General features: G+C 41.9%; 1 protein-coding gene across 1 annotated transcript in view; it reads left to right on the top strand.

The window, feature by feature from the left end:
- Positions 1-9,902: 9,902 nt before the first annotated feature.
- Positions 9,903-19,388, top strand: part of LOC311619690 (maestro heat-like repeat-containing protein family member 7) — a gene marked incomplete at both ends in the record, with an annotated part of 70,742 nt that continues 61,256 nt past the window's right edge. Inside the window, 9 exons of the mRNA XM_084878242.1 lie at positions 9,903-10,001; positions 10,333-10,455; positions 11,361-11,523; positions 12,667-12,753; positions 13,201-13,349; positions 13,703-13,849; positions 15,928-16,026; positions 16,579-16,657; positions 18,467-18,540. Coding sequence (XP_084734368.1) covers positions 9,903-10,001; positions 10,333-10,455; positions 11,361-11,523; positions 12,667-12,753; positions 13,201-13,349; positions 13,703-13,849; positions 15,928-16,026; positions 16,579-16,657; positions 18,467-18,540 — 1,020 coding nt within the window. The remainder of the gene's footprint in view (positions 10,002-10,332; positions 10,456-11,360; positions 11,524-12,666; positions 12,754-13,200; positions 13,350-13,702; positions 13,850-15,927; positions 16,027-16,578; positions 16,658-18,466; positions 18,541-19,388) is intronic.

The raw sequence follows: 19,388 nt of genomic DNA, 5'->3' as shown, positions 1-19,388 counted from the left end.
CAAGTGCTCTTCCTTCAAATAGTCATATGGTTCACTCCCTCATTTCCTCTGGCTCATTGCTTAAATGTCCCATAGCAGAGGGGTACCTCTGACCCCTCGCTGGCCCTTCTTACCCTTTGCCTTATGGAGATACTGTAGTGATCTCCACAGTACTTATCTAACACCTGTGTATTTGTGGAGGATGTATTCCTCCCTTCCCCACTAGAATGTAAACTGCGTGAAGAGAAGGTTATCAGTTTTGTTTACAGCAATATCCCATGCTTAGAATAGCACATAGTATACAGTAGGTTTTCAATAATTAACAAATGTAATTCCTGGAAAGCAATGGCAGGGAGTCAGCAGAAGTACATCCTATATAAAACATAGGTGTGGCTATTCCAGGACTGAAAAAAACTAAGGGTATTGAAAGTGAGGTAAAACTTTCTCTTCTGATAGACATTGAGAATAGCAGCTCCTCTTTCTCTACACCACCAACTCCCATTCCCTACCTCTTGTCTAGGACTTTGGTAAGATTAAGAATAATGGAGCCCTGGCCAGCGTGGCTCAGTAGTTGAGCATTGACTCATGAATCAGGGGGTCACTGTACCATTCCTGGTCAGGGCATATGCCTGGTTGTGAGCTCAATTCCCAATAGGGTGTGTGCAGGAGGCAGCCGATTGATAATTCTCATTATTGATGTTTCTATCTCCCTATACTTCTCCCTTCCTCTTTCTGAAATAAAAAGAAAAAAACAACAACAAGCCATATATTTAAAAAAAAAAAAAAAAAGAAAGAAAAAGAAAGAAAGAAAGAAAGAAAAGAAAAGAAAAGAAAAGAAAAGAAAAGAAAAGAAAAGAAAAGAAAAGAAAAGAAAGAAAGAAAGAAAAGGTGACTGTGAGTTGCTACTTGTTGAAATCGGGGTATGGGTACCTGGTTATTATATTATTCTCTATACTTTTAATTAACACTTAAAAAATCTTAAAACAGCCAGAGGAAAAGGACAGATTACCTACAAAGGAAGAAAAGCTAGAATAGCAGGCTTTTAGTTAGCAACAAAGAAAGCCAGGAAATGATAGTACAATGTCTTCAAAGTGCTGAGAGAAAATGACTGTAGGTTTAGAATTATATAACTAGTTAAGCTATCTTGCAAGGATGAGGGTAAGAAGGAATTCTTACAAACAAACAAAAATCAAAGAGAGTATATTACCAAGATACCAGCACTAGCCCTGGCCAGGTGCCTCAGTTGGTTGGAGTGTCATTTCCTACACCAAAAGGTTGCAGGATCCACTGAAACCAGTTTGGCTCAGTGGATAGAGCTTTGACCTGTGGACTGAAGGGTCCCAGGTTCAATTCTGGTCAAGGGCATGTACCTGGGTTGCAGGCACATCCCCAGTGGGATGTGGGCAGGAGGCAGCTCATCGGTGTTTCTCTCTCATTGATGTTTCTGACTCTGTTCCTCTCTCTTTCTCTCTGTAAAAAATCAATAAAATATATTTAAAAAAAAATAAAAAGGTTGCAGGTTTCATCCCCTGTTGGGGTATGTATAGGAGGCAACTGATAGATGCCTCTCTCTCTCTCTCTCTCTCTCTTTCTTCTTCTTCTTCTTCTTCTTCTTCTTCTTCTTCTTCTTCTTCTTCTTCTTCTTCTTCTTCTTCTTCCTTCTTCTTCTTCTTCTTCTTCTTCTTCTTCTTCTTCTTCTTCTCTCTCTCTCTCTCTCTCTCTCTCTCTCTCTCTCTCTCTCTCTCTCTCTCTCTCCTCTTCTCTCCCTCTCAAATCAATAAACATATCCTCCAGCACTAAAGAAACTTATAAAAGATTTACTTCTAGAAGGATGGAGAAAAATGACCCCTAAGGGATGGTCAGAGGTACAAAAGGAATGGTAATCATGAAACACTTTGTAAATCTATGGTTTGTATAAAATAACAATATAAAAAATAGCATATAAATTATGGGTTTTAAAAAGGGAACTAACATACTGCCTAATAAAAGCTTGTAAATTGGGAGAGGTGGTGATCGAAATTTATGTCACCATAATAGGAAAGGTTAAAATGTTGTTATACATTAAACTCCGTTAAGTTCAACATGCATGATAAAAGTCTACTTTGTAGTGTCTAGTCTGGAGTAAAAATTACACTTGTATATAAGGAGGCATATATAAGAATGTTCATGGTAGCATGAATAGTAAATAATTGGAAATAACTTAAATATTAATATATCAAGTGTTCTATAAGTATAAATTAATTTTAAAATGTTTTAAGGCAGTAAAAAAGAACACAAAACTGCATGTTCTTCAGGTGGGGAGGAACTATGTCTGCCTTACACACCACTGCAGGGGATTAAAAGGGGGGTACAAAAGTGATATTGACAAAAGGAATAAAAAGTAAGAGAGAAAATAAAGAGAAGAAAAAAGAAGGGGGAAGAACCATTTATACGGAGAGAAAACTAATCTTTAAAAAGAGCAAAGAAGTAACATCCAGATATCAAGGCAAGCTACAAACAAAAACTAATAAGTAAGAACAGGAAAAATGTCAGGTAGTCAGGGCAGTATTGAAGTTCCATGCATTCCACAGCTCCTCTGTGTCATGTGCCACAATCTTTTTTTCAGGCAGGCAGTATTTCTTTGTTACTCAGTCTGCCTATTTACACAAAAGTCAGCTTGACATTCAACCCCTGGTTAGCATTGTTTCTGTATTGACATCCAGGGCTATAATCCTCTCTACCCAGTATTTAGAATTTGTTTTCCCTGCTGCACTTAATACTGGTTTGGGGGTGTGGACTGCCCCAGAGTTGGTTTTCTGATCGTTTCTCCCTGCTCTGATCCCCAGGTTCCACAATAACAACTTTCCCCTGCAGTTTCTGAGAGTGTTTTTAATTGGGCGATCCTATGTACTGGGTTTAGGCATCAAAAGCAATGATTTAAAGAGAAAAAAGAGCCAGAGTAAGTATGCAAACTCACGACCTTTTCGTCCGGGCTCTGCGCATGTCTTTTCCCCCGGCACTAAGCAGCCAGTTTACTGGTAAAGCTTCAGGCTGCCTGTTTGTGTGCAACTCAGCTATGGGTTGATTTCTAGAGTTCCCTTCTGTCAGCAGCCCTGTGGACCCCCTTTCACATTTGTGGGCTACCGTGGCCCCAACATCTACAGATCTTGTGGGGCGCAGACTTCCTCTGAACCTCTAGAATCCACTGCACGTGTTTCTCCCTTCAGCCTGGATTGCAGACCTCACCTTTCCCTGGGCAAAATCTGACCTTTCAGATTTTGAAGATGAAGGTGCAGAGCTCATCCAGGTCCCAGTATTCACGTGGCTTGAGACCCGGTGTTTGTGGGTTCTCTGCTGGTCCTTTGATGTTGTGGTTGTAGGGTCCCGGCAGGTTTGGGATCCTTCCTGGTTGAAGGTAAGGCTAGGCTTCCGATCATAGCCACTCTCCCCTTCAAGATGGTGTGGTCTCTGCAGCAGAGCCGGTCACTTGGGAGAGATTTCAGCAGCAGTGGGAGCTGCCAGGTCAGGGGAGCCAGGTCTGGCAGTCCCCACCAGTCCCTTGGAATACAGCTGTCCCTCACTCACAAATAGGCACTCCCTGAATGTCCACACACTTTCCTTTTGTTCTCTCACACACTATCTTGCAGCCAGCCTTCCCATTGGAAGCCATCTTCCATTCCAAATCCTGGTTTCCACTTTTATCACTTTTTTTCCTTCCCTTGCAATTTATTTATTGAATAAACAATGTAATTTTCCCATATTTTGGATTTTGCTAATGATGACTTCATGAAGTTGTCTAACATGTTTCTCTGTTCTCTGTACTTACTGTAAATGAATAGTTTGATCTAAAGGCTTGATCAGCCCGGCCAGTGTGGCTCACTGATTGAATGCCAACACATGACCTGGGAGGTAACAGTTTGATTCCTGGTCAAGGCACATGCCCTGGTTGTGGGCTCCTTCCTCAGTGTGGGGCATGCAGGAGGCAGCCAATCGATGATTCTCTCTCATCATTGATGTTTCTGTCCTTCTCTCACTCACCTTTCCTCTCTCTCAAGTCAATGAAAACATATTATAAATACTTTTTAATGTAAATAAAGGCTTGATCAGATTTAGGTTAAACATAGAAGGACAACAAATATTTTGCTAAGTTCTTCTATCAGGAGGTACACAGTGTCTGGTTGTCTATTTTTTCAGTGATATTAGCTGTTGGTCCATTGTGGGTTAAAAAGTGGTGGTATTATTATATTATTTCTTCTTCATTTATTTGCTGGCATACTTCCATAAAGTGATACTGTCCCTTATAAACTGTTTTGTTACCCAGTGGTCCAATTTATATAGAAAATCTGGATATAACTTGATTTACACTTTTATTTATGATTTTTCAAAATAATTGGTTGTTTCATGCCCTTCAATTGCAACACACTTTATTTTTCCTTAAGAATTATTATGAACTTATAGATTTAAGCATTTTGTTTTGTTTTGTTTTGTTTTCTGTTAATCCTTAACTGAAGATATTTTTCCATTGATTTTTAGGGAGAGTGGAAGAGAGAGGGAAAGACAGAGAAACATCAATGTGAAAGAAACACATTGATTGGTTGTTTCCTGCACCAGCCCTGACCAAGTCCCCGGCCAGGGAGAAGACTGCAACCAAGGTATGTACCCTTGACCAGAACCAAACCCAGAAGCCTTCAGTCCGCAGGCCATCACTCTATCCACTAAACCAAACCAGCTAGGGCTAAATAAATATATTTTTATTGATTTCAGAGAGGCAGGGGGGAGAGAGAGGGGCGGGGGAAGGGGGAGAGAGAAGAGGGGGAGAGAGGGAGAAAGGGAGAGAGAGAGAGAAACAACATTGATGAGAGAGAATCACTCATTGGCTGCCTCCGGCCTGCCCCCACAACCCAGGATTGGAATTTAGCTGAATCTCATTCACAAATGCACACTCAGGCATGTGCCCCGACCCAGAATCAAACCTGAGACCCTTAGGTCCACAGACCAACGCTCTATCCAATGAGCCAAACCAGCTAGGTCCCCATTGATTTTTGTAATGTGGAAGGGACGGAAGGGGCGAGAGAGAGAGAAACATTGATATGAGAGAGAGACACATGAATCTGTTGCCTTCTGCACGGTCCGGACCCAGGTTGGGGAGGCCTGCAACCCATTTACATGCCCTTGACCAGTAATGAAACCCAGACCCTTCTGGTCCATGGGCTAACGCTCTAAGCGTTAAGTGAAATGGGCCCTAATTTGTTTTTTTAATTGTATTAAATTTATTGTGGTGATATTGGTTAATATATAGGTTTCAAATGTATCCTCTTTAAAATTTTTGTTGTTGTTGTTGTTGTTGATTTAAGAGACAGGAAGGAAGGGAGAGAGGGAGAGGAACATGAATATAAGAGGGAAACACTGATCAGCTGCCTCCTGCACACCCACCCAGACTAGGATCAAGCCCAAAACCTGACCTTGTGCCCTGACTGGGAATCAAACCAGGCACCTTTCAGTGCCTGGGACAACACTCAGGCAACTGAGCCACATCAGCCAGGGCATGAAACCTCTTTTTTCAAACTTAATGTAGTATGAACATTTCCTTATGTCATTAAAAAGTGTCTAAAATTTATCTTAATAAATTGCATCATGTATATGAACTGTAATGTATCTATATATTGTGAAATGTTGAGCATTTTGAAGTTTACTTATTGATTCAACATAAGAGGAAAAATAGTTCATTTACTCATTTTTTTCTCTCAACAGATATTTATTGAGTAACTGCTTTGTGCCATTTCTCTCAGGAGTCAAAATTGGGGGGAGGGGCTTTCCATTCCATCTTAGGTTCTTTAGGTGTGAGCTGATTGGTCAGTTACACGTTGGGCATTCAAGGCTTGGTTGCTAAGATACGACTATTTCTCAACAGCTGAGCAGTAGTCTCAGGAGAGATTTCTGTGTCCTGTGCCTGCTTTCTCAGAGTGCTACTTGAGCATTTGGTGTTGGTGAGAGAATAGAAATAGGCTCAAGCCTAGAGCGGAGGTGAGTTCAAATATGAGAAATAAAGTTGGACAGTGGCTGTGTAAGAATAGGAAAGGGATGGATTCAAGGGGTATTTTATAGGTACAATTTTCTGTTCTTGGAGGGCTGTGGGTAGTTCAAGAGAGGAGTAAGACTCAAGCACTGCCAGACACAGAAATTAAGTTTGGATGGAGAACAGGTACGAAGTTCAATGTGGGATGTATTGAGTTTGAAGTACTGTAAGAAATGAGGAATTCTAAAACACAGAGATAAGGGTTTGCAACTCACACAAGACTGGAGATATATATACATTTATTTTGTTACTCTCAAAATTTTAAACATTCATTCTGACTATATTTTTCTAGCAAAGGTTAAATTTCACTAATTCTCTATATTAATTCTGAGCAAGCTAAGGGTCTTCAATCCCTTAATTGCCCTGTAATTCACCTTTCTCGTCTCTTCTATTGTGTTGGCTAATCTTTTAGTTCTATCATGATTTTAATTCCCTCAAATTCGGTAATTATTACTATATTTAAACATTTAATAACTTATTTAGATTTGCCAACTTCTTTAGTCAGGGTCCTAAACAGAAAACAGATTACATACTCAAATTAGGACATTTCCAGGAGAGTTTAATGAATTAATGAATTAATTGATTAAAGCAGCTCTTTCTAATGGGAATGTATGAGTAGAGATTAAGAAACCTACTAGAGGCAGTGTAATGTGCCAGAGCTAATAGCAACCATAGTTTTAGCACTGGTAGGCCTGAAGGGATTTGGGAAAGGAGCAGTCGTAGAAACCGGAAAGAAGGGATGTGTGTACGGGGTTATCTTGAGAGAAGCAGTGGCCTCTGAGGTTTACAGCCAAGCCAGGGACCATCATGGCGGAGGACCCAGGAGACTATACACTCTGGCATGCGCATCCTCCCTTTCTGCAGTGTCCTATTGGGGCTATTCGCTGGCAAAAGTCAATTGCAAGCAAGAAAATGGGGAACTTACTTGATGTAGTCCACACTGGCCAGCCTCCAAGACACTTAGAGTGGAGCAGGGTGTAGGGAAGATTTGGAGAGACAACAGAAGATGCTCAGGATGCCAAGTGTTTTTATTAATTCTTAGCACATAATTCCTTGCATCCTACTACTCCTTTCCAGGTTTATTTTATTCCTTGGTGAAGAAAATATAGATTAGAATTTCTTTCAGTGAGGGCTTATGAATAATACATGTCTTGTGTATCTGAAAATGTATTCATTTTTTAATTTTATTTATTTTTTTTAGATAATTATACACTATTTTTTAATTTTTTAATTAAATTATTATCTCTGTACATATACCTGAAAATGTATTCATTTTGCCTTCACTCTTGAATGCTATAGCTGAGTACAAGTTTCTAGATCGATAGATATATTTCGTCAAAACTTGGAGGCTGCCGAAACCAGTTTGGCTTAGTAGATAGAGCATTGGCCTGCGGACTGAAGGGTCCCAGGTTCGATTCCGGTCAAGGGCATGTACCTTGGTTGTGGGAACATCTCCATTAGGGGGTGTGCAAGAGGCAGCTGATTGATGTTTCTAACTCTCTATCCCTCTCTCTTCCTCTCTGTAAAAAAAAAAAATCAATGAAAATATATTTTAAAAAACACAAAAACTTGGAGGCTACTATTGCATTGTTTCATCTACCATTGCTGATGAGAAGTCTGCCATTGGCCTGATAGTCTCCTCTTTATTTGGCCAGATTGTACTCCCCTTTCCACTTAAAGGAAGCACTTTTTGTCTCTGCTTTGGCATATCTGAATTGCCAGCATCACTACTTTTGCACTTTGGGATCATTATTAAGGATTCCTTGAACACAAGCACTGTGATACTCTATCTCAGTGTTTCCCAAACTTCTCTCATGATGAGAATCACCTGGTGGAGTTGTTAAAACACAGATTCCTGAATCCCAACTAAGAAGTGCTAAACTAGAATTTTTGAGAACATATAGGTAAAATTGCATACCTAACTTAGTGCTCTGTATATAACATCTGTGTTAGAGCACTAGTTAAGTATAAAATTTTACCTATATGTTCCCAAAAATTCTAGTTTAGCACTTCTTAGTTGGGATTCAGGAATCTGTGTTTTAACAACTCCACCAGGTGACTCTCATCATGAGAGAAGGTTGGGAAACACTGCTCTAAACAGCCACTAAGTGACTATCAGGTGAGAGCTATAAAGCCTAGATGCACTGGACCAAGGGGTGATTCACAGGCCAGTTTAACAACCTTTTTTTTTCACCTCGAACATTTAACCCATTTACATTGAATGCCATTGCTAACATATTTGGGCTTAAATCTACCTTCTTTTTAAAAGCACTTTCTGAATATGCCACCTGTTCTGTATTCCTAATTTCTCTATTTTCTTGACTGTCTTTGGATGGAATTATTTTAAAATCTTTCGATTTTTCCTTTTATAACCTTGGTAGTTAGACATGCTTTTATACTTCTTGTAGGGATTACTTTAGAAACTGTAGAAAGTATAACTACATCATGTTATTTCTTTATTATCTCCTGGCATCTGTTGTTGCTGTTGAGAAAGTAATTCTCAATGTGATTGTTATTCCTCTGTAGGTAGTTGGTATTTTACTCTAGTGTATTGAGAATTTTCATTTTTATCCATATATTCTTCAGTTTCACTAAAGCATCATTTTAACTTTTATCCTGGTGAGTACTTAGAGTGCACTTTCCATATGAGGATTCTTGTCCTTTTTTCAAATTACTTTCGTCCATTCTTCTAGAGATTTCCTCAGTCTACCTTATAGTGGGTCAATTGTTCTTTGCTTAAAAATTATTTCATTTTTCTGCATTTCTTATTAGGTGAATTCCTCAGAACTATTTTCCAAATTATGAATTCTCTCTTTAACTGTGTTCAGTCTTGACTACTAGTCTATCCTATTTATAGAGATTTAAATTTTTAATGCCTACTTTTTAAATTTTATTGTTTAAGGAATAATAAATAGTAGTACATATGTCTCTTTTTTCCCCCACTGGCCTTCCCCTGACCTCCCCAACCCCACCCCCCACTCGCATTTACCCTGGTCCCCTGCCCCCAGTGTCTTGTGTCTGTTGGTTGTGCTTATATATGCATGCATACAAGTCCTTTGATTGCTTTCTTACTTCCCCTATCCTCCCCTACCTTCCCGCTGTAGTTTGACAGTCTGTTAGATGATTCTTTGCCTCTTTTAAAATTCCAATTGGTTTTTCTTCATATCAATCTATAAATTCTTATTTCATTCTATTTATTTTTAGTATATAGTAACCTATTTTTTATTGTCCTGTGGATAATCCCTTCCCCTTCCCAACTCTCATACTCTCAGTCATCGAAGGCACTTACTATCTCAACAGAAAAGATGTGATCCAGCCCAGATGAGTGTGGCTCAGTGGTTGAGCATTGCCCAGGAACCACCAGGTTCAATTCCCGGTCATGGTATATGCCTGGTTTTGAGCTCGATTCCCAGTAGGGGATGTGTAGGAGGCAGCCTATCAATGGTTCTCTCTTATCATTGATGTTTCTAGTTCTCTTCCCATCTCCCTACATCTCTGAACTCAATAAAGATATATTTGAATTAAAAGAACAGTTGTGATCCAATAGGCAGGCCGAGATCCTAAAAGTTGATACCTAATAGCACATATTCCATCTCTTAGGATCTTCATATTGATTTTTATTATATTAATGTTTTATATAAAAAATAGAGTCTCCAGGATTTAATGAATTGCCAAAGGACATATTGATAGTAAGCAGTGAAGTAATAACCAGCCAACAAACTTGTGTCTTCTGGTTTTTCATCATTTTTGCATGTTTTCATCATACTATGTTACCCACTTTTAAAGAAAAACATAACCCTAATCTAGTAAGAGAGAAACAGTTCCCCTCTACTAACCCTCTTTATTCCTTACAGAGATATTAAGAGCTATGGCACTTCCCTCAGAGAAATTTAAAGTGAAAGTGAACAATTATATCTCAGAAGAAAACATCCATAAATTTTTTATGGTACTTTCACATGGAGATCAGGTGAGGACATGTCAGACATCTTCCTGGCTCCAGCCCCAGGGTGGAACCACCTCCATAAAGGTAGCTGGTTGGGTGCATAGTCATTGTGTCAGGAGAGTGGGAAGAATTTCCAGTCACTACTCGGCTCAGTCCGTTCACAGTTCCAGGTCAGGTTCCCATGTCCCTAGTTTAACCCATATCTGCTTCCCCTCAAACTTGGGTCCAGCTTTAATCTTCTCTCTAGACTCAGTCCTCCTCTTCCTTTCTCTACCATGACTCATTATTCTCTCTCTCTCTTTTAAATCCCCATCCCTCAACCTTCCTTTCTTCTTGAATCCCTTCTTTCCTATAGATGTCAGAAGATGATATCATAAAAAATCTCAAATTACTGGAAGTCAAAATTCTAAATACTAAGATGTCTACTACATTATGCCAGAAAATTACAGATGTCCTTATCAGCTACCTGAGGAGAAATGTGAGGAACCCATGCCTATGGGTTGGGGACTGTGGAGGAAGAAAGGATTCCAGGCCTAACTCCAGGAATTCCTTCTTTCTGGTGGATGATGGCATTTTGAAATTAAGTGGTATCCGAGAGATGAGTACCTCAAGTTTCTAAACAATTTACTAGAGCCTGTGTCTTATACTAGAGCCTATGTCTCAAGAACTGTGAGCTAGAAGATAAAGTAATGAAGTAAGGGGGTAAGGTGAAAGAAGTGAGATGGAAAGGGGGAAAGGATTTAGGCTTTGGGCCTCAAAATCTAACCTGTCCTAATCCTCCTCCTGGGATATCTCAGGCAGTCACTGTTGCTGTTGCAACTCAGCTAATCATCTCAATTTATTCACTAACCTATTTAAATCCACCCACTTGCCTGCCTGCCCAACTTTGCACTGAATATTCATGCACTGAACACTACCTATTCATCTATCCAGATACTTTAGTTCTTAAATTTCCTGGTACTGGGTAAGTCTGGTTTCTGATTTTCTCGGTTAACTGTCTACATGCAAGGTTCTTCCAGTTTACCTGCCTTCTTTGGCACATCTGTCTCCTGATCAGAACTTTTCAAAGTTTCCTCAGTAATCTACCCCCCTTTCCTTGCTGCTACAGGGAAAGCTCTGTGCACTGTAAATGCCAACCCCCATCCCCACCCCAACACACAAGCCCAGAGACTTTGCAGAGTTCTTGATTCCCTGCGCTCTCACACTCTAGGAAGTTCTTGCCCTCTCTCAAGGGGAAGGTATATGTTGAATGGGGTTGTAGGATGCAATAGGATAGTTACTACCCTCTGGATAGAGGAGAACCACATACTGACCAAAGCCAATTCTCAGAAGCTGAGGGACTCGTCTTGGAGATTAACCTTGGAACAGTTTTTCTTTTTCCAGGAGACAAATGGAGAAATGGAGAAGATGTTTACAGCGGTCCTAATGGCTCTGGGGTCCCTCTTTCCAGAGATGATCATTGTCAAGCTATGGGACAGACCGAATATATACTGTCTGCCCCCACGGAGCCTCATGGTTGCAGTGGGGAAGATAAGCCTTTCCCAAGGTATTGTTCTCCGTGGTGGAAGTGCTAGTCTGAGAAAATAAACAAACAAACAAACAACAAAAAAAAAACAGGGTCAGCAGGCCATGGGAGTGCTACATTATTCTCCTGACTCCTTTCACTGTATATCTCCACTTAGTTTAGTCATGGGTGTGTGTGTGTGTGTGTGTGTGTGTGTGTGTGTGTGTGTGTGTGTGTAGAGGGGAGGGGGCAAACTAGCATCCCTGTGGGACTGATGGGAACTCAGGAGGGAGTTCCTGGAGACTAGGAGTGGCACAGGAGAGCTTGTTAAAGCACAGGAGACTGTGGGGCTGGAGGTCAGACTTGGGGAACTAGAGGGAAGGCTGAATAGAAAGCCCCTATTCAACAGAGGTGGGGAGGGGCAAAAGAAAACTGAAGAGTCCTCTGCTTAGGGGAACCTGAAGTTTCGATTTTGATTAGAGGTTTGGAAGGTAATAGTGTAGTAGAATGAGGCAGGGAATCACCATACAATCTCCATCCTGGTGGCTGTTGGTGACAGCATTAATTCTCTTGCCATTCTATTCCCTTCAATCACACAATGTGAAAAAAAATTAAGTCACCAGACAAATAACAGACCCTGCCCTTTCTTTACCACCTGGAGTTTGGGCCAGAGAGAGGTTGTGGGAAGTCAGCTGGCCTTCCGGGCATTAGGTTCAAAATGACAAGACTTATGGGTTGGGCTGCATCGCCAACGCAGAGGACATGGCACAGAAGCTGGAAATGTGTCTCTGATCTAATCAGGGCAAATGTTCTCACTTTAGAACAGTGAGAAGAGCCTCAGGCAGCACAGCTCTGTTTCGTAAGGGTCCTTGGAGGGGAGTGTGCATGTATAGGGTGTCGCAATACCTTGCATCTGTATGTTGTGCTAACATTATTGAGCTGAATTTTCCCAACAGCCCTGTGAGGTGGGCATGTTAGGAACTGTAGTCCTACTTAACAGTTGAGGACACGAAAACTAGGATAAATTACGTGTCTTAGTCTGGGCTGTGCAGACTCTTTGGAGGCAGAGCTAGGATCAGAACCCAAACCTCCTGGTCCCAAATCATAAGATTTTGTACACTAAGGCAGGAGGCTGCTTTCCCTGGGATAGGGATGTTTTTCTTGTACTCTTCCTCTCAAATACAGTTTCCTACATCAGTTCTATATGGAGATTCATCCTGCCCCTTCTGAGGTTGGCCCAAGAGGAGAATGACATGTTGGCAATATGTCATGGTAAGAGTCAGGAGGATCTGGGGAAGGCTTAATTGGAATTAGGGAGGGAGGGAAGAAGGCCAGGAAGAGACTGGGTCTCTTATGGGAAGTTGGATCCCATAAGTCTATGGAAGGGGCAGTGATGGCCGAGAGCAGGCCAGGTGTGAGTAGATGCTCTTCTCCATTTGACCTTTCGTGGCCTGGTTTGGGGCAATGGGCAAACTTGATAGGGATGCTGTAGGTGCTGACAGCCTTTCTCTTTCACTTTCACTGCCTATACTGGAACTAGGCATGGGGGGAGAGGAAAGATAGTTGGGGAGGTGGTGGACAGGTTAGTCTTTCCCAGCACAGGACCCCCAACGTCCTTTGTGGGTTGGGGAGGAGAGGACTGTACTTTTAGGTGTGTATGCTTTACTTTTTGGGAAGGGAAAGGTGATGGGAAGCTCTGGCTCCCTTCTCTCCGTACAGTATTCCACGGATTGGTCATCACTGCCCAGAAGCACCTGGATTCTTGGAAAGATAAAGTGATGGGCTTTACTCAAAGGGAAATGTCCATGAAGGCCTACATCATCTTCCGCGTCTTCCTCAACCGTTGGTCTTTGAAGAGCAAGGACAAGGTGGGAGTGGGGGATAACAGGGGTTGGGTGGACGGGCTGAAGGAGTAAGGCTTGAGCCAAAGGTGGGCTCAGGTTTGTCCACTTGCTGTTAGAAGGCTGACTCCCGAGGGTCTTTGGGACAGCAGGTGATTCTGCTCAGTCTCCTTTTACCATTCTCATGAAAAATATAGAGTAAACAAAACACTGCACTGTCCATTCACTTATTTGTCAAGTGTGTGATTTACATTTATTGATTACCCTCATTTTTCAGGCATGATGCTAGGCCCTGGTCATACAAAGATGAATAAAGCAAACCCCCGAGGGTTTGTCTGCCTTCATCCCTTTCCTGATGCAAATTTCTTTTATCTCCTTAGGCACACGTGACAGAGCAGGTTCTGATGATCATTGGTCGCCTGTTCTTCCTTATGCCACCACTCAAACTCAAGAATCAAGTGAATAAATTAATTCGATTGTTAATGATTTTGATGTCCATGGAAGTGACACCTTACTACATTTCCCAGGTGATTGGGTTGTGAGTGAGAAGGAAATTTGACTAGTTCATGTGTTTCATATTTATTGAGTAGTTAATGCTGGAGTTGGCAAAGCTTGGCCAGGGAGCTCATTTTTCTAACAAATGTTTTACTGGAACTCAGCCATGTCCATTTGTTGAATTCACCTCATGCTTTGAAACTTTCTAACTTCCCTGTCTCTGACCTTTGGACCCAAATTTAAAGGGCCTATGAGGTTAGGTCAAGCCTACCTGGAATACCTCCCTATTTTAAAGTCAACTGGGTGTGGGATTTTACTTATAACTGCAAAATCCCTTCACATCAACACCTAGATTAGCGCCTGACAGAAAAACCAATAGAAGGTGTGTGTACACTAGGGATCTGGGATTTTAAGGGCCATTTCAGGGTTATGCCTGTGATAGAAATGTTATACACATATTAGATATTTTTATGAACAGAGGATCAAGAACCAGAACCCAAATTCTCTGATGGTTAGGAATCAGTCTTCCTTCTAATTCAGTGGCATTTCTCAAATTGAGTTCCCCCAACTTCTAATAAGTATTCCACAAAAAGGTGTGTTATTTAGTAAAATGGGTGGGAAATGCTGAGTTTAAAATTAAACAAGTTTCTTAACTGTAGGACTTCTCCAAGTCCTCAACATGTGTGTTAGTCTGGTCCTCTAAGAAGCAGATACCAACATGGAGTTGAGGCGCAAGAGATTTATTGGAGGAACACCTGTGAGGACAAAACAGGGAAGGGGCCAAAGGAGGCTGGGAGAGTCATCAGACTGAGTAGCAGGTCTGACCATTGATAAGGAGAAGGGGAAGGAGAGAATAAAGGGGAGAAGGGAAGAAGAAAGGAGAGTCTTAGATTATAGTGTAGTTCTAAAAACAGTTCAATGCCAACAGGAAGTCATTGAGCCAATTTTACCCATCAGAAAAATCTTAAATATTGCTTGTGTAGGCCTGCTTTAGTGGACCTGCCATACCCAGTCATTGGCTGGGAGAAACCGTTGGGAATCTAGCCTCAGTTTTAAACAGTGATGGATTTTAGAGTAAAGAAGTTGGAGATGTTGATCTATTATGCTCTCCACAACAGGCATCTGAAAGGCACATTTTTCATGGTTGCTCAAAATGTTAATATGCATTTGTAAATTTCCAAAAGGAAATTTTTTTTTCTGCAACACCCATTAGCAACAAGTTCCCAGGTATCACCGTCTGTGATCCACCATTGCACTACCAACTCAAATTCACTTTCCTTGGTATATGAAGATTTTACCTTCCTCATATATGTGCTCTGAGCTTTCTCCTTTAGTGGAGCAGCTAGTCTCTTATTTGCTAGTGCTAACCCTTCTGTCACATGTCTGCATGTTGCAGTAGGGAAGGTCTCTGAACCTGAAACAGAGATTTGCTCTGTGTAATCAATTAGCCAGTTAGAGGATAAAATTTGTACCCTAACTGCTAGTCTGCAGATTGTGCGGGCAGAGATTTTACCCTACATTTTGGCACTCAGTGCAGTCGGGAAGTTTTGTTTCCCTCCTGAAAGAGAAAGCTAGCTGCATGCTTGCTGCCTGCCCTTTCCCCACACCCCAAGCAAGCCACCTCTGTCCTCCACAGCTCCTCTGAGTCTTAGTGTCCTTTTCTCTTTTCTTCTAGTTGTAGACTTTCCACTCAACCAGCTTTCTGTTGCTTCTGGTTGATGTCCGCTCTGTTGTCCAGATGCAGTTTTGAAATTGTTGTGCAAGGCAGCAATATAGGTGTTGACATATGCCGCCATCTTGGTTTCTCCCTGGCCATGATTTCTTTATCCTACTTCTTTGAAGTCCTACAAGGCTGAGTTGGTCTAAAAGTTACTGTAGAATATTGAGGTTACTTTAAAGTAAGTGAAGCTTCTTGGGTGAGGTGGAGGAGCAGGTCATGGCTGTATTTGGCAATGGAAAAACTAGCCTCTCGGTCTTCCTGAAAAGATCCAAGAGGGCAGTGTGAACTAAGATATTGGGCCCCCTCTGAGAGGAGATCTGAGAACAGAACCTTTTCCTGAGGCTGTGGAAAGGTATGACTGAGTGGCTGACTCTGTCCTTACTCACACAGTGTATCTACCAACTGGTGAGTGCTCTGGCGTCCAGCGGCTGTGGAGGTATAAACTTGGAATCCCAGCTGGAAAACATTACAGTCATGCTGTTCCAGCAGGTAAGTGCTTGAGGCTGAAAGTATCCTGTGCTTGGTCTTCCCCTCTTCTGTGGAGGTGATGGTTACCCCAGCCCAGGTTACAACCTCCACTCGACCCTAGGGTTTTCTCATGGTGACCTTAACTGCACACACCTCAGGCTTCGCTGCCTGGATTCTAGTCACAGAGTGGATATTCTCTATGATGTAAATTGCATACATTTCTGTATGTTTCCTGGGGTGGAGGCCATAGTTGCTCCCTGTAAACTGGCTAAGGGCAGAGAGTCCAAACCAACCCATTATGCCTGTGGGAAATGGCAGGCTTTCTGTGTTCCAGCCTAGAGTAGGAAGAGGACAATTGAACATTTTGCAAAAAGGTGTTACCTTCCATGTATTTGCCGGCCATGTCTTCTTTCCTTTGGGGCTGTGTAGGTGTGTTCCTGGGTTCTATTCTCATGTTCTCTTTATGCACTAGTGCTACACTTTTTCTGGCTGCATACCTCAGTTTCTCCATCCATGCCCAGAGCCCCTGATTTTTCAGTACTCCTGGGTCTGATGGCCTTGGTCTCCCCACAGCTGAGTGCAAAAGTCAATCCATCAGATCCTCACTCAGTGGAGAACTGCAGCCTCGCCCTGAGGGCTTTCTACATCCTGGGTAAGTTAACACATTTTCCCAGCTCCAGGTATGTGTCCTTGGGTACTCAAGACTTTGTACTCCTTGGGGTGCTAGGGTCCCAAGATGGGCTTCTGTCCTTTAGACAAGATGCAAAGTAATCCATGTAAAATTTGCCTGAAATTCACTGAATCTCAAAGGGCAGAGGCATTCTCCCCTCCCTATCCCTTTTGTTACTACTCCCTTACCCAGGGATTGGCTTCCCTTTCTCCTTTGGTGATCCTGAGCTCAGAAAGATGATAATGTGATTATAGCACTGATGGTCACGAAAGAAGTTCTGACCTAATGGGAGAGCACATGGTGGGGCAGGGGAGGGACAGGCCTAGCTCAGGAAAAGCATCTGCCCCATGCTGGGCTCATGGTAAATGCTGGACAAGCACTGGCTCTCTTTCTTCCTCCTTCTTTTCTCCAACCTAATAGACCCTAATTTACCCAGCTCGTGGCATCAGTGGTTTGCTGTGAACATGATTTTCTTCTACAAACCACCTCCCACTTAAACAAACCCATGAGTCCCTTGTATTCATGCCCTCTGATAGCCAAGTTGTACCAGGATCAGATGGTATGCCTAATACTATTGGCCATGAAGTCCACTGAGCCAGCCAAGATAGAATCCGCCCTTCAAGCATTCACAGACGTGTTCCAGGACTGTGAGTAGGAACTGAGCCTGGTCCTAGGGATCTTCTTGCTCAGAAAATCTCCTTTCTGGGGCAAACTCCCATGTAGTAGTTAAAAGCACAGTTTTAAACTCAATATAAACCCAATGGGTGCAAATCCTGGTTTTGACTCTTATTAGCTGTGCAAACTGAGACAGATTACTTTTAGTCTGTACCTGTATTTCCTCATTTGAAAAATGGAGGTGCCTTGGCTGGGTGGTTAAGTTGGATGGAGTGTCATTCTATATACCACGGGACTGTGGGTTCGATTCCCAGTCAGGGCACATACCTAGGTCTCTAGTATGTTTCCCGATCGGGGGCATATTGGAGGTGACTGATTAATGTTTCTCTCTCATATTGATGTTTATCTCTCTCCTTCTCTCCCCATCCCTCTTTCTCTAAAATAAAAAGCAACCTATTTATGGGTGACGATTATAAAAAACAAAATCATAGGTAACATTAATTCCTACATTTAGGCATTTTTATTGAGAGAACATATCTTGGAGTGTAGGTTTTAATTCTAATCAAGTGTCTAACACAGAATGAGGCACAGGAAATACAGACATAAATTAGACATGGTCCCTGTTCTGAGAAGCTCGCTGTCAAGTAGGGAAGGTGAGACTGTTCACACAGCAACAGGATACAGGATAATATGTGATAAGTTACTTAAATGTGAGCATGGCGATGGGCAACAGGAATGCAGAGAAGGCATCAGTCAGGGGATGGGATACATTCTATGTAGGAGCTGTGCTGAGAGCAGAAAGAGACTGTGAGTCAGCACAAGGAATTCACACAGACAAAGAGCAGTGCTGGCATTTCTAAAGGTTGAGATCACAGAGGGTGAGCAAGAACAGAATGGCCAGTGAGGCAGACTTGTGTATTCAGCTGTGGGAGCCTGGCAAGGGCTGAGGCACAAGCGCTAGCTTGATGAAATACTGTCCTAGATCACTTTTTAGTCTGGTTTGAAGCAGAGAGACAGGTAAGATAGTCTTTCGGGTTTGATCTGGCCTTGAAGAGCAGGACTGTATCTAAAAATTTCTTCTCATGTTTCCCAAAGCAACAAAGGGGAGGGAGGGGACTGACACCTCTCTTCCTCCTCACCCTCCTCACCCCCAATGTATGTCTGTCTTTCCTCTAGTGCCTCAGACAGAGAAGCTGCAGCACATGGTGCTGAATTCAACTATTATGGTGATTCAGAAGGACCTCACACCAGTGAGCAGAATGGTGGAATGTTTGGGCTTGGGGTGGGGCGGGGGGGGGGGGGGCAATTGCTGTTTTGAGAACTTGAGGTCTGGTAAAATGGAGAGGGGAAGGTTTGGGGTAATGAGGAGACAGATAAGGCACCCTTGCCAAGCTACTTCTGGTCTCAGACTTTTCTGCCTATGTGTTACATTTGGCCTTATCAAAACCTGAAAAAGGTTTGAGAAGTGGACAGGTGGTTCCTCCATATTTTCTGAGCCTTTTTAGTGAGCAGTACTGTGGTGAGCCCAGTAGGGACATGAAACTCTAAAAGATATTAATTCTGGCCCCAGAGAATTCAGTTTGCTTAGGGAGAGAAGTCCTGAAACAACACATCTTACATGGAGTCTGAGAAGATAAATATATTTTTTTTTCTTATCTTTTCTTTACATGTATGTGTGTGTGTGTGTGTGTGTGTGTGTGTGTGTGAGTAAATTCTTTTCTTTAAAAATTTTATTCAATTACAGTTGATATACAATATTATTTTAGTTTCAGGTGTACATCCTAGTGATTAGACATTTATTTATGTAACTTATAAAGTGATCAGCCCAATAAATCTAGTACACACCCGGCATAGTTATTACAATATCATTGACTATGTTCCCTATGCTGTACTTTACATCCCATGACTATTGCATAACTATCAATTTGTACTTCTTAATTCCTTCACCTTTTCATCTATCCCCCACTCTCCTCCCATCTGTCAACTACCAAAATGTTCTCGGTGTCTATGAGTCTGTCTCAGTTCTGCTTGTTCATTTATTTTGTTTTTTAAACTCCACAACTAAGTGAAATAATATTGCATTTGTCTTTCTCTGTTG

Source organism: Pipistrellus hanaki (genome assembly GCF_964339955.1).
Source record: "Pipistrellus hanaki genome assembly, chromosome: 3".
Lineage (NCBI taxonomy): Eukaryota > Metazoa > Chordata > Mammalia > Chiroptera > Vespertilionidae > Pipistrellus > Pipistrellus hanaki.
The sequence above is the reverse complement of the archived record's forward strand: the minus strand, read 5'-3'. Positions and strand labels throughout refer to the sequence as shown.